The 22832-nt window shown below is 44.5% G+C and overlaps 1 protein-coding gene and 1 pseudogene across 1 annotated transcript in view; one reads left to right on the top strand and one right to left on the bottom strand.

The window, feature by feature from the left end:
* Nucleotides 1–22832, top strand: part of ADGRE1 (adhesion G protein-coupled receptor E1) — a 273334-nt gene that overhangs the window by 70912 nt on the left and 179590 nt on the right. Inside the window, exons 5-6 of the mRNA XM_086917969.1 lie at nucleotides 3641–3724; nucleotides 15015–15192. Coding sequence (XP_086774095.1) covers nucleotides 3641–3724; nucleotides 15015–15192 — 262 coding nt within the window. The remainder of the gene's footprint in view (nucleotides 1–3640; nucleotides 3725–15014; nucleotides 15193–22832) is intronic.
* Nucleotides 17665–18620, bottom strand: LOC147723975 (uncharacterized; annotated as a pseudogene).

Here is a 22832-nt window from a genome sequence, read left to right as displayed (position 1 = left end):
TTGAGCTGCATTCTCTAGTATTTAAGCGTCATAGAAAGCGAGTTATATTTCTTTGACAGCTTTTGGCAATTTTTGTTGAAGTCAATTCTTTGATACTCAAATTCAGAAATGAGTAGAGTTGACAGAAAGAGTTGCAGAAGGATGAGTGTTAGTCTAAATTGAAGATATAATCTGATTCATGAAGTAATGAACTGAAACAAATAAAGAAGAGAAATAATCTACAATTCAGATAAAAAGACCTTGAGAAAGACTTATAGTTGTTAACAAGTCCTGCTATTCTTGAAAGAAAAGTTAGTTGAATACAGACCAACAAGAGAGTTAAGACAGTAAAGAACGTAGATATAATTATATATATATAATTGTACTTACCAACACACGACCTGGTCTTCTTCGCTGCAAGAGAAAAATAAAACGATCAATTAGTTCTACTATATCAGTAAAGGACAAGAATATAAATCATCCTGAAAAAGTACAACACATGATACTGGTGTAGCAAGGTAACTTAAGGTTAAAGGGAGGTAGGGAATATTTCTTGGCAAAGATTACATGTTATTTACTTTACAGAATATTACAAGACTGCAAGACACCCAAAACATAATAGAATTGACCAAGATTCAAAAATACTCAAACTGAATCTACAAGAGAGCAGCAATCACACTGTGGAAGACAGGTACACATTATTACAGCATTAAGATAGAGATAGAATAAGGGTAGTTTTCTGTGAATGCATGACTGTGTTTGTTACAGGGTTCATCACAAGAAGAAGGTAGAACCCGGTCCAAAGAACAAGAAGCAGTGCAGTCTCTCTTTCTCACTCCAACTCCCCTTTCCCCTTCTCGCCTACTCGTGAGAGCTATACTCGCGGGTAGGGAAGTTGGGAATTGAGGAATTTACATCGGCTCCTGTGGAAGCTACAGTTTGGACAGGTACTTGAAATACTTGACATGGTGAGCCAATCCATCCAGAAAGGCCTGTTGTTCCACATTTGGAGCATATATGTTTATAGAAGCAATATCCTTTCCCTCCAATCTGCCCATCAGTATTATGTATCTGCCTTCAGTATCTAGAAATTCAAGATGGGGTTGAAATGATGTGCCTGGCCGAATCCATTTCAGCACGCCATGGGTGAATTTTGAATATATTGTGTAGTACACTCTCCTTAACTATCTTTTTTACAATGCTTGACCTTCTGCCTTTCTGGGGTGCGTTTCCTGGAGAAAGGTGATATGTGCCTTCTGCCTTTATATGCATGGTAGTAGGTTGTATATTTTACACAAGGGGAATTCCCCTTCTTCTGTTAGGCTGATACAGTCGTTATCTATTGGCACTTCTGCGCATGTGCATTTAAATATCTCAGTCCACTTAGACAAATGTCTCTCTCTACCTTGAAATTCATATTGTTCTTAGGGCGAATGCTTCATTGAAGGAATTTTCTACAGTCTCCTCTGCTTGGAACTCTTTTCCAGTCTCTCTCAAGCTGCCTCTCTGTCGTTGATTTCATATAAATGAGAATTAAAAATCTTCCTTCATTCTGTACCAATGAGGCCTACACATAATAAACATGGGCATTATAATATCTTACTTACTAGAATGGACTCTGTCCACATTGATGCCCGCTTATCTTTCCTATTTAGGACTTGCAGGTGTACAGGAATCTGGGACTCATTTAGAGTTTGGAAGATGTGAAACAGCCGTCAAAAAGCAATGATGTCCCATCCATCAAACTTGAACTTCCACACTCAGTTTAGAGGGAGGGAAGCAGCATGTTTCCAACAATGGAACCTGCCAGCAGAAGCCTTTCACCAATGACTCGTCTGGCACTGGGCCATTGGTCAATGTACGTTAGAGCGCCCACTCTATTAAGGGCGAAAATTCTGCTGTACATTTCTTCATTTTTGGGACCACCAGGGTTAGCCTGGGAGTCCAAAACAGGAAACCAAAGAGATGACGTCCGCCCACTGGTAAAAAAAATTCCCACTAGTTCAGAACACTATATATTTTTGTTATTTTATATAAAAAAAATCCTGCTTCTGAAAATTGTTTTTGCAAAACAAAAAGTTCTGCTGAGTGGACAAAGCTTCTGTGCCTTTAGTGGAGCCACAACGGCCCCACTGAAGGCACAGTAATTCCCCTTCCTCTTGGGGATCCTTGGTTAGGGTGGGTGGTCTTCTAACAGGGCAATGGAGGACATCTCTCTGCTGCCTGTAGGCCACCCATTGAACTCTAAAAAGGGCGTCTATATTTTGCACTAACATCCATTTTGGATTGACCAAGCACTCTGTATATAATTAATAATGTGTTTTTAAAGATACTCGCACTAATGTAATCTTATGTATACAGTCATCTTCACCAAGCTCATTTCCACCATATACAGATATATTTTCTGATTTACCCCTCTTCTCTACAAACCTCTTTGTACCTTTTAGTCAGTAAATATGCTTGGACCATATTTCCTTCCTATCATGGTTGGCCTACAGTTGTCTCTACCTTAGGAGAGTGGAACATTGTGGTTGGCCTTCATTACTAAAGATGAGTGGCTGCAATGCCTTGTGGCCTTGCACTGTCCTGTACCCTTTCTTCCACCCCTGCTATGATACAGAGTTTGTAACTTACTCTCTGGGAAGAGAAAAGTGTATTGAAAATGGCTGCGTAGAAACGCCAATGTAGGACGGTTACTTTATCAAATTATTCTCAGCAGAAACCATTAATGTATATATCGGTTCAAGGATGAAAGAGGAAGTGTAAAACTTAATCAGATTGAAATAGCAAAACTGAGTGCAAATACAGAAGTGAAACTAGACAGCCAATACCATGTTATTATAGCATAACCTCACACGGCATGTGGTACCTTCACTTCACCAATAAATAAAGACATTAATAAAGTAATTCAATATTTCGTTATTTAATATAATAATCCAAACATGAAACAATTTTATCAACTAAGCTATATGTCAGCTGGATCCAAGTGTCATGCTAGAAAAATACTGGGCAGCAAAAACAGTCTACTTCACAAAGGTAGGAGGAAAGAGGCTAGTAACTATAATGTAGTAGAATCAGTAGCACCTAGGCCCATACTTGTAAGGGGCAGAAATGCACTCAAATTGCCATGATTGCCTTAGAGCCCCTAGTACCCTTGTTACACCACTGACAAATGTATGTCTTAGCTGAAAGAAAGAGCAACTTATATATGGGTTTGAATTGGTTAGTGTTTCTGTAATATTTTGTCTCACTTCCCAACTCATTATTCACTACAATACTTGATTATTGAGTTGTTATTTCTTTCACCTACATAGAAAGGTGAAGAGTGAATACCATCTACAGCCAATGATGAGAACTGTGTAAGAAGACATGGCGTCTGTGACTTATGTAATGAACTATACCCTTTTTAATCTTTGTATAATATTGTGAAGTATGTTGCACTGTTGTAAAGGTGAAATCATCAGTTAGTAAACTTCAGCAAAAAAAAACTAGACTTACTAGATCTGGTTGGAATTGTCTGTAGGATCTATTCAATGTCTGAGTCTGCTGCCTGCTGCAGTCACTTCTCATCCCTCCTTTTCCAGTTCCTCTGACTTAGCCTCTTCATCAGATCTGAATCCTAACATGTTCTTGTCTATTTTTCCTGATTCTCTGTGTATAGGATCCCTTCTGTTCCTTGCTCGGGGCAACCTACGGTGTCATTAGGGACTCGTGTGAGAACAAAAATGCCACCATTGAGTTACAGGTATGTCCCTTTTATTATATAAACCAGATGCTATGCTGTAGGATTTGAAAATGTGCAATTTTATAAACAAAAACCTATTAAGCTCTAATCTATAACTGAATGTCTGTTATCCCACCAACAAACGCTTTTCACTATCCGAAGGATGACGCTAAGCTTTTGTCTTGACCATGTGGAAAATTGAGTTCATTAAGTTCAGATCGTGGACTGAGGCATCTGGCACTCTCTTGATTACCACAAAGAGTTACATTTTTATAAGATCAGCCTATCCACATCATTGCTGTCAAGCTGTGCTGCACCCAAATGATGAAACCCCATTGACTTATATTGGCTTATATGTCTGCATGAATCCTAGACCAAAGATCAAGGTGTTATAGAAAACTACTCAAGGAAATTCTCTGGGTTAAAACAGGCAACCAGTACTCCCTGTTTTCGAGTTAGTCCATCCACAGATCAAGCTCTAGCTCTGAAAATGTCTAAGTTAAGTGTATGTGCTTTTGACAGCTTTCTTGGAAGCAGGCGCACCACTCTGCTCTGCACTTTTGCACCTGTTATGATATGGTCCCTGGTTCCCTTGTGATCCAGTGCCAAGTCGCAAGATAGATGCAAAAAGAACAATTGCTGGACCAAATACTGAATAATGTCAAACATTCATCCTCAGTACAGAGATCTGGGCCTATATCCATCGTTTTTTTGCTCACCATGCCATTCCAGTTTGTTGCCAGCCATATGCAAATCAATCTTGACCCTGCTCCCCATGGGAACAGTCCAGCCCGAACTGCCAGGCCAGGTCCTCTCTGGACCGGAAACGTGCATCATGGGACTAGTATCGTGGTAACGCCCCCTAGCAGTCAGGCTATCTTGACTCCACTGGCATGGAGAGCACAGGACCCACTTCTCGGCATACCCGTCCCACTCGGGGCATAAAATGCAAAAAGAACAATTGATGGACGGAATGCTGAACAATTTCAAACATTCACCCCCAGTACAGAGATCTGGGCCCAAATCCATTGTTGCTTTTGCTCACCACGCCATTCCAGTTTGTTCCCAGCCATAGGCAAATCAGTCTTAACCCTGCTCCCCATGGGAACAGTCCAGCCCAAACTGCCAGGCCAGGTCCTCCCTGGACCGGAAACAAGCATCCTGGGATCGATTTCAAGGTAACACCCCTCATCAGCCAGGCTAGCTTGACTCCAGTGAAGTTGAAGTTGAAGTTGAAAGGATTTATAGAGTGCTCTAACACCATGCGGTTTCTTGGCGCTACGAAGTGACATAGCTGAGGGGAGACCGGGAGGTTCCTATGGAGAATAGGCTTTGGAGAAAAGGTGGGTTTTAAGAGCTTTACGGAAATCCATATAGGTGGGGGCGGACCTGATGGTAAAGGGGAGCGAATTCCAGAGGTGGGGGGCAAGGGTAGAAAACCTCATGCCACCAAATGTTTTCCTCTGAAAACGAGGGACATTCAATAGGATCTGTGTGGAGGAACGGAGGGTTTTGCTGGGAACGTAAGCGCAGATCAGTGTGTTGATAAAGACTGGAGCAGTGCCAGCTAGGGCCATAAAGATAAGGCAGCCCATCTTAAAGAGGGATCGCTGGGAGATGGGTAGCCAGTGGAGTGCTTTTAGCAGGGTGGTGGCTCGATGGAACTTAGGAAGCCTATAGATAAGATGTGCTGCTTGATTTTGAATCAATTGTAGGCGCAGAATTTCATACGCCGGAACGCCTACGTATAGGGCATTGCCGTAGTCAAGGCGGGAAAGAATCAATGGCCAAAAGAATGAGTTTGAGGGCGCCGATGGAGAAGCGGGAGATTTTACGTATAACTCTGAGAGGTAGGAAACAGGATGAGACAACTGTACTGATCTGGGAACGGATGGTAAGATCTTGACTGATTTTAATGCCCAACGCTTTGACTGAAGCAGAGGGTGTTGGTGGGGGACCGAGGACTGGGGGCCAGAAAGCGGGAGTCCAGGGGCTAGAGGGGGCACTGGTGAGAACCAGCTCAGTCTTATCAGGATTGAGTTTTAAGTGATTATGGTTCATCCAATCATAGATGAAAATCAGAGTAGATTGGAAATTAAAAATAGAATCAGGGGAAGAAGAAAGGATGAAGATGAGCTGGAGGTCATCGGCATAATTAAATACCATGACCCCCATTTGTGACAAGGCAGTTATAAGGGGATAGATATAGAGATTGAAAAGAAGAGGAGAGAGGAACCCTGGGGACCCCGCAAGAGACAGGGCAGGAGGGAGCCGAGAAACCCTCCAGCTGAACGGCCTGAGTGCGGTCTTGTAAAAAGGTGGCAAGCCAGGCCAGGGCTGACCCCCGAATCCCGGCGCCCCCGACACGATCGAGAAGGATGGAATGGTCGACCGTGTCGAAAGCGGCGGACAAATCGAAGAGGACCAGGGCCTGGGGGGGAGTTGATGTCAGCGCTTCTCCTAAGCTCATCAAGGACGGAGAGGACAACAGATTCCATCGAGTGAGCTGGGCGAAAGCCAGCCTGGTGAGAAGCAAGAAGATGGTGCTCCTCAATGTAGGCAGAAAGGCCAGGATCTTACCCAGGAGTGGGAGCAAGGAAATAGGTCGAAAGTTGGAAAGGGAGGTTGGATCAGCGCCAGGTTTTTTTAGGATGGGAATGACTATAGCTGATTTAAGAGAGACAGGGACAATTACCTGGGTGATGAAGGAATTAAGAAGAGTTAGCGGGGGATCAGGGCAGCTGGCGAAGACATCCCTCAGAATGTGGGCAGGGCAACAATTGGAGGGGGACCCTGATTTCACTTTTTTAAGCAAGGTGGGGAATGCCTCTTTAGAGATAAGAGGGAATTGAACAAGGGAAGAGGATGTGGGGGGCAATGCGGGAGAGGAGAAGGAAGGGGAGGGCAGGGGAATGTTACGTTTGATAATGGCAATCTTCTCAATGAAGTAGGCATTGAGGGAATTACAGAGGGATTGGGAAGGGGTAGGTTTGGGAGGGACTCTATCAGCAGCTGCTAGATCGTGTACAATGGAAAAGATCTCCTTGGGTTTGTTTACCGCAAGGGGAATCTTAGCGGAAAAATATTCCATCTTGGCTAGAAGGATGGCTTTTTTATAGTCGCGAAGGAGAGCCAGGTACTGTTTCTTGAGGATAGGGCAATACCCACGTCTCCAGTGGCGTTCGGCCTGCCCGAGTGATAGTTTAAGGGCCTTAAGCTCATTGGTGAACCATCTATTGGCCTCATGGGAACGACACGTTCTAACCAGTCGGAGAGGGGCAACTAAGTCGCAGGAGGCGGAGAGCCAGCTGTTGATGGCGGCGACCGGAGAGTCAGGGGAGGCATCGGCCAGGCATGGAGGCGAAGCCGCTAAGGAAGAGCAAAGTGCCGCGGAGTTCACACGATTCTAGTTCCGGGCCCAAAGATTTTTTTGGAGGGGGGGGGTTGTTAATGACCCCAAGGTCGAGGGAAAAGGAAATCAAGAAATGGTCAGACCAGGTGCAAGGAAGGACAGTGAGGGAGGGAATGGGCAGATTGGCTGACCAAATCTGGTCAAGGGTATGACTGTGTATGTGGGTGGGGCAGTGAATCTGAGAGGTAAGGTTTAAGCAGTGAAGAGACTCTGTAAAATCTTTAGAAATTGAAGTCACCCAGTATCAGGACAGAGAAGTTGTTGACCACCATGGTGGCTAGCAATTCCTGAATAGCAGGCATAAAATGAGGCATAGTATGAGGAGGACGATAGAAGAGGGCACAAGTGAGGGGAACTGCAAGGTTGACAGAGCGAACAACTAAGATGTCAATCGCAGTAATAGAAGGGTAGGAAAGAAGCTGAAACTGGAGATTAGAGCGGACTATCAAAGCCACACCACCTCCGGCCTTCCCAGCAGGGCGGTCGGCTCGAAGAGCATAATAAGAGTCAGGAAGAGCCGCTAGGACATCTGGCAGAGAGTCAGGGGAGAACCAGGTTTCGGTAAGAAACAAAAGGTCAGGTTTAGCCGAGTCCAAAAGATTGAAGAGCTCTAGTTGGTGCTTAGCCGCTGAGCGAGTGTTGAGAAGAAAGGCAGTAGCCACAGCGGGCGGGGTAGAAAGGGACAGGGAGGGAAACTCTGTTTGGGCAGCTGGTGGCGGGGCAGTATGTGTTCCCGGGATGGGGGACAACGCTAAAGGGAAAGTTGGCCGAGATATGCCAAGATTTCTAATATGGGCAAGGATGGAGGATCTGAGGGGCCAGGCACCCTGACAGGCATGAAGTTGTGTGGAAGAATAGTATAAAAAACGGGCATGATGATGGACCCCGGGTCCCGACCAGGCACGAACGGGTGCAGATGGGCTTGCCTTTGGTGCGCCACCGGCGCGCCCGCTGCGCGGCCGGGAGATAGTGATCATTATATGGTGCCAGAAGGTGGGAGTGGCCGTGCGACTGCACCGGCAACCCGGGCTTCCCCCAAGATGGCGGCTATTCTGCCCGTTCCCCGCTACCGTTCCAGCGTCTAATCGGCTGTGCGGGAAGAGCAGAGAACAGAGAGAAGGGTCGGGAAGTGACCAGGGTAAGTGCACAAAAGTTAAAAATACAAACAGATTAAAAACAAGTGGTGCTCCCGGCTTTCCGCCTTAGGAGTGGGGAATAATGTCATGGAGAGCACGGGACCCATGTCAGGGAATACCCGTCCCACTCGGGAAACAGTCATTACATCACATGCGTTACAACGCATGCGATTACAATGAGGTTGTTACAACGACCGCATTGTTACATCGCAGTACATTACAACGTAAGTCTTTACATCGACTTGCTGTAGGGGGTGCACTAACCTAAGGAATAGTATAATTTACTATTCCAACACCTTCCCTACTGTTGGGCAGACTGGAGTTGGAATAGTAAATTATACTATTCATACGTCCAGCACGCCCCCTACAGCAAGTCAATGTAACGACTTGCATTGTAATGTACTGCGATGTAACAACGCGGTTGTTGTAACAACCACGTTGTAATCGCATGCGTTTACAATGCATGCGATTACAACGCAAAGGTGTTATATTCATCCCACTCTGGGGGACAAATGCAAAAAGAGTCGCAAGATAGCCCACTGCACAACAAGCAGTTCATTAAAGAGAATGTGCCTGCCTATCATGGCAGTAAAATACATATATCAAAAAATTTGAAAGAATCTCCCTTAGCAAAAAATATTGTCAAGACATAGCCATAATAAATTTTGCAAAAACGCACCACTGTACTAATTTTGCAATCCAATTTTTATCGCCTCAAGGCATTGTCAAGGCCATGATTAGACCGTACTAATTTTCTGAATGGGCTCCAGGAAAGGTTTACAGTGGCTGATTAAAAATTCCCAAAGGTAATCTAATGTGTTAATGCAGTCTAGAAAAAACACCTCTGATGTGTGGGAACCTGGATCAGTCAAGTCAAATGAGCCCACATGAAAACATAGAGTCAGTGTTAGTAGTACCACTTATAAAAGACCTCTGAACGTTTGTATTTAGGGCTGGTGTAGCTGGCCATATTTGTTCTGGTCTATCTAATGTATATTATACCATTGACAACCAGCTCCTCCTATCAGAGATGAAAGTAGTAGGGCATTGTCATTCGTTTTTTTGTGGTAGTAAGCAGCTGTCAGACAATCTGTCTTCCTCTTTCGTGGGTGACATTCTACATTATGATATCCCAAAGAACTATGCTTGTGTTTTTTTTTAATCTTCAGTGCTTTCTTTATGACACACACATTTCACTTGGATTGGAGCACAATCAAGCCAGTCATTTGCTCATTTCAGTATTTGTTTACAGTAAATTGATTATCTTTTGACAAGGACAGTCATCTGCTGAAATTAGCACCGAAAAGGCTCTGTTCTAGGTAACCTACACAACACGAAGGAGTTCAGGAATTGGGACCTCATTGGGATCAACAAAATAGGGGATATTTGGGTGAAAGGGGAGGTTCTTTCTTTCGCAAAATTACAAGAGACATACGGCATGGCGACGACCGAAATCTACAGATACACACACAAATCAGACACACGCTTATGAGCGCTATTCCCCCAGAGACACAACTACTGGAAACCTCACCTTTAGAAGACAGACTCCTCACTGACCACATGCACAAAAAGGCTATCTCCCAGACATATCGCAAAATCATAAATAACCTACCGGACCCCACGGCGACCCTGCAGGAACGCTGGCAGACAAACCTCGGGAAATTGAAGACTCAGACTGGCAAGATGCGCTGGCATCGCAACGTCAGGGCGCAATCTAATCTCAGCTCAAACTAATACAGCTCAAGGTCCTACATCACATGTACTACTCACGCACTACTATGCATAAATTGGGGCGGGTGCCCGACGCACTGTGTATACGACAATGCGGACTTCCAGGAACATTATATCACATCATATGGGAATGCCCCGACTTCAACCCTACTGGGAAAAAGTCATGAGCACGATCTCACAAGTGGGGGGGCAGACGTCCCACCAGATCCCAGGAGATGCCTCCTCAACATCTGGGAGCCCAAAGATCTGAATCTAAGGTTACAGGATTGGGCGACACTAGGAATGACGATAGCGAAGCGGAACATAGCAAGGAACTGGGGCTCAGGTGTGGTCCCCACATACCAACAATGGAGAAACAACATAGATATACCAAGGGTGGCCGAAAGAGCAGTGTATACTCACAGAGGATGCCCAAGAAGTGGTCTAGAATATGGGGAAAATGGAACAAGTTTAGAGAGCATGTATGCGAACCCCTACAGATAGACTCAAGCCCGGATATAAGCCCATTGCAATTGCAACAAAAGTAACTGATTTAGGTGTAGCTACCCTACAATGCATTCAGTCGGGATGGGAGAGGAGACAAACGATCTTTGTGTATTTGTATGAGCGAATAAAATGGTTATTTTACTGTATAAAAAGTCATAATGGTATTTGCAAAAAGGAGGTAAACCGAAAACAAGGGGATAATGTTGTTTTATCTTGAAAAGGCAATACACTTATACAAAAAAAGAAAAGGCTCTGTTTTTTTTGGGGAATGAATTAATGAACCCAACACCCTTCCTTAGCCTATAGTACAATTGCTTTACCCAACTTTGGACTCAAAGGCAACTGTGGTGAGGCAATCACAATTCTCATCTACATCATTCCTGGGTACCATCCTTCTGAACTTTAATTAGAAAATGCAGCAACGTACGACCTGCAATAATCCAGCTATTTTAGTACCTGCATCCACACACAAATTCAGCCCACCACAATAGTGATTTACACCACCCCTTACTTATCCAATTAATCCAATATGAAGGCCAACACACACTTTGTAAATAGGTCCTTATAGGGGGGTTGTGTTTTACCGGCCTGCAAGTGTTTCCCTGGTGTTATTGTTGCCTGCCATTACTGGGGGCACATCTAGAACACCCTGCTGGACTTGGGAACAAGGAGATGGAGAGCCTGATGGGGAATTAAGAGCCCTGGGCCAAGGGCGGGCCTGTCTGCACCCGTCAGTGTCTGGCAGGGGTGGGGCTGGGCCGGGTCCTCCATCTTTTGCTCATCAACTTAGTCCAGGTATGGGTAAGTGAAAATCCACCTTTAAATTCAGAACTTGTGCCTCATTAATTTCTTATCTTACATCTTCTGTGGGAGCCCTGTGTGAGGAAATACAGAGTGCGGAAGAGAAGCTGGAACTGGGGCAGGAAAAGCCTCACCTAGGGTAGCCAAGCAGCATGCGAAAGAAGGGCTGGTTGTGGAATCTAAGCAGCCCGATGGTCGGGACAAATCTGTACTAAGTGAGCCCTTATCGAGGACATTAACTACAGTGGAAGATAACCACACAGTGGACTCTCCAACTCCTGAGAGGGCCGAACCTGCTAAAAAAGGGAATGAAAGGGCTTCTAATGCTGCATCTTACACATGGGGGCCTACTTTAGTGACAAATAAAGATTCTATTTACAATTTGAGTGTAGGCAAAGGAGTACCTCAGCCAAGGATAAATTAGCAAACTTTTCTTTGGAACTATTGGGTAGTCACATTCAAGTAGTAGTAGAACTAGTAGTAGAAGCTAGAATTACCTATGTACTTAGCTCTATATAGAAATATTGTGAAGGCCCTGCATACAACATTAGAGGGGTTGACGGGAAAGCTGTGTAAGACAGAATCATTAATTGCTGACTTAAATGTTTTGCTATCAGATAACAGGAGCGGGACCCCAAACCAGCGTCCTAGTGATTCCCAACCTGGTCATAATGTACACCCTACTGGCTATGGGTATCCACAAGGAACTACTATGGGTCAGTGTTCTGGTGAGGCTAAAAAAGGTCACTCATAATGCCTGAATTTTGCCCAATGGGACCACTGTTACATTAAGCTCAAACGATTGTTCAAGGGGCATAGTACCGTCTATGGTGCAGTCACTCGATAGAATTTCTCCTTCTTCTCTGTCCGGCAGACCTGACATGCATTGTTCCACCAAACCAACAGTCATGGAGGGTGGTGTGTGTAGGCTTCAGCTCCCCCCTGAGGTAGCACCATTGGAAGCGGTCCAGGTGGCGGTCCCCCGTTGAGAGCTGATCTATCAGAATCCACCTCTGAGCTAATACTTAAAACTAAACATTGGTGTAACCTTTTGCGGTCAGGCTCCTAAGCCTCCTCACATAATATTGTGGCCAGACGGGTGGACTGGGTGGGTTCAAGGAGAAAAACTGAAGAGGATGACTGTATTGTTATTAACTTCGATCAACCTGGCCTTGCTGGGGAGTTGATTTTTTCTGGAATTTAATTCTCCTTTGGAGGGCATCGGACCTCTACCATTCGTTTTATTTCTACTCTCCTGGGAAGGTGGATCAGTTAGGATATCTTAGTAGCTTTCCAACAGTGTTGTCAGTAAGGGAAAGAGGGTTACCGGAGATCAACATAAAGATAAAAAATCGATTTCAAGCGCCGAGCCAATTAGACATTAACAATAGTTAGACATTAACAACTAACTGATGTCAGCCCCCATCTCTCTGCCCCAGGCAAAGGACAATGGCACCCCCGTAAGGGCCCCTACCACGATCAGAAGTTATATAGTCTTGATTGATAATAAAGAGAAAGGAGCATCTTTTTTGTCTATATACTATACAATGTCTCAATTAATAAGTCCCAAAAACAATCTGCAGGCCATGTTGTAAGTTTGAAGTCAACGTATTTCTCTTTTTATTCCAATGTACTCAAACACACATTCTCATATTCCCTGTCCAATATTCCAATGTACTTAAAAACACATTCTCATATTCCCTTTTCAAAAACCCTTGACAGCCAAATTCTAATATGTTCAGCAACACATATTCATGTTCACTATACAAAGATCTTGACAGCCAACGCGTTTCCTCCCTTTGCTGGACGTCATCAGGGCTGCAAATAAACAAAATAAAATGTACATAAGAGCACAAATCAACATTACTCTTATATACACGAAGCAATTCAAATGCATTATTTTACATAATTTATATGTGCAAGAAACCATTCAAATACATTGTTGTATAATGACCTGCCTATATCCATTCTAAACGTAATAGCCCAGGATAATAACAATCAGTTACTCCCATATCAAGATTATCCTCATATACAAATTCAAGTTATATTTTCAATAATTCAACACAGTTTTTGTTGGTCCTAATGGTTATTCAGTTACGTATACACAGTACACCCAAAATTAATTACTCCCTGAAAATATGTGCTTATTTATAAAAATCTGTATACTTAAGAATTCCAAATCACAATGTCTATGAATTAGGACATACTTAGATTACAAATCTGTGCTCTTTTGATTTTTTGACGCTGTGAGACCCCTTGCTCTAACTGTTTACTGAATGCGGAAAATGAAGAAAGGGAGCTTCTTATACATATTGTATGGGCCCATATTTTATTAAAAACATCACCTCTACTAGAGCCATATCTAACTGTAATTACAATTCCCTACCATTGCTTCCTCCTAACAAGGTTCCGATTAAATCTCTTACGTTATTTGCTTTCTGAACCTCAAGGGTTGCATGTGGTTGATGAATTGGACCCTTGTCCCTGTGATAATTTCTCTACCCAGGACACACTGCATTTTAAGATGTTCTGAGATCACTACTGCTCTCTCCACCAATGCTTTATGTTACCATTATAAAAAGACAAAGGCTTTTTTCAAGCAAGACTGCCATTAATTTATCTCCAGATGTTAGCCAGTCCTCTTGAATGTTTTAGTATTGCACATTTTTTAGTTGCAGCTGTTTATGTATGAACTGTTGTGTTGTGTTTTTTTTATCATGTATATGTTGTGATATTTTTATCAATGAGATTTTTACGAATGATTATTCATGTAGGATGATTTTATGCATAGGTTGGATTTTATTGTATGTATTTTTATGGTTTTAACTAACCGAATAAAGTATTTTGACTGACAGGTCCTTATAGGTAGCACACTTGGAATTCCCCATCAGACACTCATACACAGCTCTGTTAATGCGCATTAAGACCAACATACTGCTCCAAAAATAACTCTCTGGCACAGTTTTAACAACGCAGACCAAATCATTGCTGATATTCAATATTTAGATATATAAGGATTTCAGAATGTAACAAAAACAGTTTGCACGGCAAAGCAAAGGATGTTATTTTTTTTAAAAAAGAATTAGCAATGACACAGCCGTGTAACTGGCTAGAAGCACCCATTCTACAGGATGCTCTCTGCAGAAAAAAAAACAAATTGTTTCTGCAGACCCTACAAAATATCTTTCTCTGACAGCTGAAAACATATCTTTCCGACCTTGTTTTCCTGTTTTATTGAGAGCTATAGTAATCTCCTGATCATCTATGGTTGTGAGCTCTGGTTTGGTGCCAAGTCAGAATGAGACCAAGTGCAGTTAGCCCCAACTACACCCCCCTCTTATGGTAGTATCTGAACCTCCATTAGGCTATCACAGCCTCAAGAATAGACCTAAAACCAGATAACCCCACTAGACTGGAAATGCCACTAGTCACCAGGACCCATACATACAGAGCAGGGGTACTATCCACACATAGTAGGCTTCTTAGTGTATACATATGAACATGATCTGACAATTCTCAAATCTGAACTATTTCAGGACTTCTGCAGCATTGTTTTAGTGCACACCAAGATCTAACTATCATGATTTTCATCATCACTCAAAATCACGTAGTTTGCATTTCTGACCTGTCACTCTTTTGAGAAGTATGAAGTATGATCCCAAACTGAGAATCTAACGACAGAGTGGAACTATCATAAAGATATTTACTAAATCAGCTTCTGATAGACCTTTATATCTTTTCACAGAAAGTGACTGAAGGCTTCAGCCGGGTTTTGGAGCAAATTTCTGTTTCAGCCAATCTCAGCAGCCAGAACCGCTCTACCATAGCAACAGTCATCATAGAAACCATCCAGAGCACAATTTTAGCTTCTCTTTCCAAACTGGATGGAAATGGAAGTAAGAGAATTGAAACTGAACAGTTCGGTATGTACAAATTGTTCATCCCACTTTGATCACATTTTATGATGAAGGAGTTCTTCAAACTTAGCTTTTCCCTGTATTGTTGAATTCCATTAATTGTTGTCTTTAACATATTATAGACCATGGTCCTTGGGCTGTTTGATACTTCTTGTCACTAGCTGGAGGTATGATTGTTTTGTGTTGTCTTAGTTTCAAAGCCTACAGTTCAACAGAGAACAGAAGAACAGCCACTCCCAGACTACCACATCACAACTTGGGAGTTCCATACAGTGGAAATTTAGATGTAAACATTATTGACCTAAATACTGCTTTAAACATTAATGGACATTATATAAAGTTATTCTGTACAATTAGGTACATAGTACCTGAGACATGATCATTTTTAGTTGCACGTCTTTGTGGGAAATCCACTTGCTCATTGTATTAGAAACTCATGAGCATCAAGAAAAACGTACCAACTTTAAACCGTTTTAAACTGGCTGAGTCAATCAAGAGTACAATCGCTGCACAAAAGTATTAACTGTGAAAAATACAATAAAAGAGTATGGGGTCCGATGATTTCTCAACTCATCTAGTACCAGGTACTTGCCATGAACCTAAGTGAATATATCACAAACGAGAAACTCTTGGGTCTAGGAAGGAAAGAAACTGTCACGGGGTGACCTACCTATAATGGGGTATCCATTTAAAGGACATAGCCATAGATTCATCAACCGAAAATGCGATCGCAATAGCTGCAAAACAGCTATTGCGATCGCAATTTCCGGTCCCGCAATTCATGAAGCAAAAAACCACCAAATGGCGAATTTGCAAGCATAAATTGGCAGAATCAATGTGGAACCCACTTTGCGATTCTGTAACAGCGATTTTCCACTTATTCTGTGAATTATTTTGCAAAATCGAAAATAAATCGCAAATTCAATTAATCAAACATCGCAAATTGTGAAAAACACCAAAATTGCTAAATGCGAGTCGCAATTTAAGGAGAAGTCAAACCAGGTGGTAACCATGAAGTTCAATTGGTAAAAAAAAAAAAAAAATTCAAACAAGAAACAGGTGCAGGGTTAAACAAACACACTTAAGGAGACACAGTAGGACCAATGCCAGGTCTCTACATCGTGGCAAGGCGGCTGAGGCTCCAGGCTGCAGCCCCGAACCAACGCAGGATCCAGGAGGGCATCTTCCGGCTGCGGATAACACTCCTGGGCCAGACTGAAGAGGAGATCTACTCCAAATACAGGCTGAATGGGGCAATGATAAAGAAGCTCATCAGAGACCTTGACCCCCTGATGCAGCACCCAACAAGGAGGACCAATGCCGTGCCCACCCATGTCCAGGTCCTGTGCTGCCTGCATCTCCTGGCCTCCGGAAGCTTCCAGGGGATAGTTGCATATGCAAGGGGGATCTCCCAGAGCACACGGTCACGCTGCCTACGGAGTTTCCTATACGCCATGCTGACCCGGATACACCACTAAATAACCTTCCCAACCACCAAACAGGACTTAAACCAAACAAAGCTTGACTTCTATAACACAACGCAATTCCCCCATGTAATTGGCTGCATTGACTGTACCCACATCTGCCCACCCGCTGAGACAGAATACATGTACCGGAACCGCAAGTCCTACCACTCACTCAACATCCAGATGGTCTGCAATGCAAAGACAATCATCACCGACATGGTGGCACAAAACCCGGGGAGCACACATGATTCGTTCATCTTCAGGCACAGCAGCATACACACCCGCTTGGCCAGGGGTGACTTTTGCGAAGGACATCTCCTAGGTAAGTACACATGTCCACATACAGTATGTCAAGACCATGTAGCTGCACATAACAGACACTGACCCTCTGCTCCTATCCTTCAGGTGACAGCGCCTACGGCCTCCGTGAGTACCTCCTCACCCCATACCTCAACCCTGCTACACCACAGAAACGGCGTTGCAATGCTGCGCACATTCACACAAGAAATGTAATTGAGCGGACATTTGGGATGTTAAAGAGCCGATTCCGCATCCTACACAAGACTGGTGGGGCCCTCAAATACCAACCTGAGGTCTGCTGCTGCATCGTGGCCGTGTGTGCCATACTCCACAATATTGCTACCAAGCGGAGGATACCTGTGGAGATCTCTGGTAGTGAGTTGGATGGGGACAACCAGCCACCTGCACATGTGCATCATGCACGCGGGAAGAATCCTGCAGAAGGACACAGGCGCCGCAACAACATCACACTGAACTATTTCAAGTGCACCCATACCCCTCACACAACACTGCACTCATGCATGCCACATGAAATAATGACATGAGTAAGATTTGCGTTCAAAATAAATTCTTATTCTTTTGCTGAACAAGATCTATAACTTTTTTTGTTTTTTCAAATAACATAACTACTGTATTGCGTTATACAGCCTCTTGAATGCAGAGCAGGCGTGCTTGGTACATCAGCATGGCACTGCTGCTAATGTTCAGTCATTCACTGGTGCCTCCTGCCGGAGGCACCCTGTCGCCTCTCCAAATCCACGTCGGCAGTGTCCGGCTGTGATGCTGCACTGGGCCTGGTACTGCAGCGCCGTTCTGGTACCACCGGCACAGACAGGCTTCTCAGGCTGGATGTGCCCTCACTGGCATCATCACCCCCCCTTGCATGGCCATGGCCACACACCTGTTGGCTTTGGACTGCTGTGGTGACCTGCTCCAGGGCCCTTGCAACATCCTGCCAGCATTGCACCATTTGGATTTGCATTGCCAGGGACCGGCGTGACGGTTGGGATGTTGCATTCCCGATCAGGTGGTTCGACCGGGTATATGCTGATAGCCGGGTCAGCAGCTGGCGGTGGCGGCAGCGGGTGATGTCCTGCTGCGCCACCATCAGTTGGCTGTTCTCCTTCACTGCAGCCGTTAACTCCTGCACACTTTCGGTGAGCTGATTGACATTGCGTGTAGTCTTGTACAGCTGCAGCTGCATGGCTGCCATGTGCTGTGCCTGCTGCGGTGCACAGCTAGCATCCGGCGTTTGATCCCTAACCCTGGATCTTGGGCCTGTTGCTCCCTGTCTGCTCATGTGGCCACGTTGCACTGCTGCCTCAACCGGCCGCTTGCCTGCGACCGCACAGTGGCTGTGCGGCGTGTCTGCCTCCTGGGTGGTGGTGGGGCATGTTCCACTGCCATGCGTGATGCCTGGGGTGGTTGTACTCCTCCTGTGGCAGCAGGGGTTTAACTGTCTGCATGGGGAGGTGGTGGTACTGGTGCAGGTGCAGGTGTGTGTGACGGTCCAGGTTATGGGGCAGGATGGCTCTCTCCCTCCGTCTCCTCTGGGGTCTCCTCGATATGGAGTGCCTCACTGTCTGTGGTCTCTGCTTCTGCTGCACCTGTGATGTAAATGGGTGCATGATTAATTATATGAATCTTGCACATGGGATGTTGCAACATGAATGCAGGCTTGCATTCCCTGACTGGCTTTAGGGATATGTTTCACTTGACAGTTTCTGCCTGTGTGTTGCTATCAGGGAACTATTGTCACACTACAGGTCCCACAATGCAATAGGGTGTTTCTGATGTGCATGGACTGCATTACTGGGGTTATCAAATGGCTAGCTCTGCGGGCATGGGCATTGTTAGGGGACGGGTTCGCAGTTGCATGGCTCTTACCTTGTGATTGTTGTGTGGGTCGGGAGGTGTCCAGCTGAGTGACCCCCACGCAGGCTGCAGGGTTGATGGTGTCCTCAACCAGGTCCTCGAGTGGTGTGTTGGCGGCAACTGTGGGGACTCCTACTCCCGCGGACCGTCGCTCCCCCAGCCTCTCTGCTATGCGCTCCTTGGCAGGCCCTCTGAGGTCATACCACCTCTTCTTTAGGTCATCGATTGACCGCTGGGTCACTCCTACGGCGTTTACCTTCACCCTGATGCACAGCCAAATGCGCCTTTTGTCAGCCTCGGGCACCTTCCTGGATAGCTTCCCAAAAAGCTTGTCATGGTCCCTGCTGACTCCCTCAATCAGGTACTCCAGCTCCTGTTCAGAAAACTTGATTTTTCTTTTCCTACCAATTTCACTGGATCCTGCTTCATCCTGGGACATTCTGGTGTTGGATGTATGTTCTGTTCTGTTGTGGGGCTGCAGGGTGTCTCCTAGAGCTCAGTGCTGTGCCTCCTCCTCTCTCCAGCTCTGTGTTCCAAATGAGTAAGGGAACTGCCTACTTCCTGGTTGTGATGTCATCATTGTGCTCAAAATGCGACTTCCCGTTTTTGCGATCTCGCAATTTGCGAGATAGCAATTTGCGATTTCGGTAATTGCGAAATCGCAATTTCGGGTTGGAAAAACAGGAGATTCTGTGATTTTTGTGCGATTTTGCAAAATTCGCATTCGGCGATTGCAGCCGATTGTGAATTGCATTTTTTAGCGCATTTTTTGATGCATCCCATTCTGGGAATTTCAATTTGCGAATCGGTATTTTTCGCAAATTGGAATTCGCAGAATGGGTGCTCGTGCATCTGGAGGTAAATCCCTTTGCGCTGCTTTCCCCACTGACCTTGAGCTCATCGTTGTGGTATGTACTATACCTTACTTTCAATACAAAACATCCCTGAGCTCCTCCCTCTCAGTGAGGCGGTTGTAGCTCATGCCATGACTAGGCATCCCGGAATGAGGAAACTCCCAATGATGAAGAAAGGCACCTTTGATGGGTGAGGGATTTCGAACTTTTAAAGGGATACCCCATTATAGCTAGGTCACCCCCTGTGACAGTTTATTTCATTCCTAGACCAAAGGGTTTGTTGTGTGCGATATTTACCTCGGTTGGGGAGCTAGCCCTCTCAGATCCCTAAATCTCCTCGGACCTCACACTCCCTTCTCTTTTGTGAATCACAAACCTAAGTGAAACATGAACGCCATCTTGATTGTAAGTAGTAGAGCTTCATGCTGGCTTGTTTACGATCAAGGCATGCCATCCGCTCCAGACTGGGTGAAAAGTTTGTTTAAGAATTGGATTTTTCCTCAAGGTCTTGGCCGTTTACTAGAATGCCCAGTGATGTTTGTATATCCTGCTTACTTTGTAGGGTATTGTGCCAAGAAGTGCTCTAGGACATGCAGAGGCTATATCATTTGGTTAATCCCCGTCAGAGTTAGCGAGTGTGAGACATTAAACAAGGTTTGAATTAGAGAACAGTAAGTTTAGAGGGGATATAATTGTGTATGCTGAACCATAAAAACCATGACAGTGTATTATAATAAGCCAGCTTATGATATTATGATTATTGTCAATATGATATGGGGAGATTATACCCAAATTATTATTAGTGATTGTGATAAATGAATAGAGGTACCTGAATATGTGTAATTTATCAATGTGGTACAATGATCTATTATTTGGTGCAAAATATGACAATAACAGCATTTTTCAGACTGTTATCATTTGGGTGTACCTGAATTCAAGTGCATCAGAGACAACTGCATAACAGGTATATACAGCTATTAACCCCTTCACTGCGGGGCTAATTTCCCCGTGGTGCGGGGGGGGAGGGGGGCCGCGCAAGGCGCCGCTGTGCTCATGACGAACCCAGGCTCGACATGCAGTACGGTGCTCGTGTGCTCATGACGAGCCTGGGCTCGTCATGAACCCGCCCGCGCAATGGAACGCTCAGCACAGCGGGGGAATTAGCCCCGCGTGTGAGCGTTCCACGGCTCATGACGAGCCCAGGCTTGTCATGAGCACACGAGCACCGTGCTGCATGACGAGCCTGGGCTCGTCATGAGCACTGAAGGGGTTAAGCATAATCATGTGTGCATCTTCTGGCTACTAAAATCATTCCCTTCTCATGAGATCCCACGTATTTCATTGAGGCCTAATGTAGCTGTCTGCAGTTTTTCAATCAACCTAGCCTTAGTGAACAATAATGATTTCTCAGTTTCCTTTATCATTTTCCAATATAACGTTCATTACATGGACAAGTGATCACAAAGATTAGGTTTTTGTGTTGCTGTTGAAGAATGTCTTCTGTTTTATGGTAACGTTACATGTAGACCGGTTTAGTGTCAGTTCCAAATCCGCAAACAATAAAATGCCTATTTTTAAAGTGACCAAAAATCGTGGCAGGCCTAGCATAGCAGTCAGTTTTTTGGGAGGTCTTGGAAGGGGTTGCCTCTAGTTGCTTTCACAAGGAATCTGCATACATTTATACATTTATACCTTTTTTAAAGGCAACCAGTGGCATGGGTAGCTGAAAGTCTTCCAGTATCTTCCAATTTTTTGGGATTAGTTTCTTGATCTTTCTGGGCTTAGGACTAAATGTGATGACACAAGTTAAGGGTGTGTTGTTCGTTCTGGTTTTGGGTTGCTAACTAGGATCGAACCAAGCCCTCTTCATGGAATTGCTTTACTATTGTTTTGGTTATCTTAAATCCACATTCCTGTCACTAAATATTACAGCATTCTCAAAGTATGTGTCCTTCATTGTGTGATTCCTCTGTGTTTGACAGAATTGGGTAGATTCTCTTTTAATGTTCTCAGATGAGAACTAGAGACGTGCAATGCAGTAGTTTTTCCTGTAGAGGCTAGTACTCAGAAAACCATTGTTATTTTTAATCCACAGGTCTGAAAAGTTCAATTGTGATTTGTCAAAAAGTCATTGATGACTTAAGATTGCTGGAACTGTTGTTTTTGGAGTTTATCTGGTATGCCTCAAGGGACATGCCAAATAGCAATCACATTGTCATGTAAAGATTAGCTGTTTCCGAGGTAAAGCTTCATCCCATTGCCATACTTTTAGTTTGGAGTTCGATTTAAACATGAATAAATTCTTCTTGATATATGTGAATGCTAGCTTCACAAGGAATTCCTTGGGTGTCTCATTATTATTATCCCTTTTATTGAGAAGATCCTCCCTGACTTAAGCTTCTTCCCGTGGGATGTTAGTGTTTTGGTGAGTTGAGAAGTCTTTGGCTACATACACCTGTTATGCCTCTGCTGCATTTTCACAGTGACTACTTATGTACAGTGCATGTTGATTGACACTCTGTTACCTTGTAGCAGTTTAATGTAGGTGAGAATGTTTGATAATAATGTAATGTAATGTAATGTGTCTTGTAAAGCGCACTGCTGCCCTGAGGCGTCGTGGCGCTGTAGACCCCTGGGGAACCCGTCCTGGCTTTCCCTGTGAGATGGTCCCTACTGGGTATCTCCAAGGTGAAACCAGGCATCCCCGGCGAATGTGGGGGGCCGTTGTAGAGATGAGGCAAGCTAATGCCCAGAGTTGCCGAGTGTGATCCCTGGTTAGAGTAGACACAGAGGCGAGAATTATCGAGTCCGCTGACCCTGGTCCACGACCCGGCCGCGTCGGGATTTGAACCCTGGTCCCGGCCCGCTCTCGGGTCTGCCGCCTCTAACCAGTGAGCCACACCACTCCTACTGTCCACTCATAATGTCCATACCCTAGCTGTGTTTTCACCTCTGACTGGCCTTTCCTTACTGGGAAACTGTTTTCTTTGATACAATCTATTTTCACTTTCATTCCATGCTAGACCACTTAATGCTAGCAATTGGTCTTAGCTCCAGGTTTCCAAGCCATTAGCTGTTCATGTCCTGATTGATAGCAACTAGTGCCTCTTGCAAAGGTGCTGCATTTAGCAGACGTGTTCAAATGTAATAT

The sequence above is a fragment of the Lissotriton vulgaris genome, chromosome 4_1 (genome assembly GCF_964263255.1).
Source record: "Lissotriton vulgaris chromosome 4_1, aLisVul1.2, whole genome shotgun sequence".
Lineage (NCBI taxonomy): Eukaryota > Metazoa > Chordata > Amphibia > Caudata > Salamandridae > Lissotriton > Lissotriton vulgaris.
This window is presented reverse-complemented; position numbering and strand designations above follow the sequence as displayed.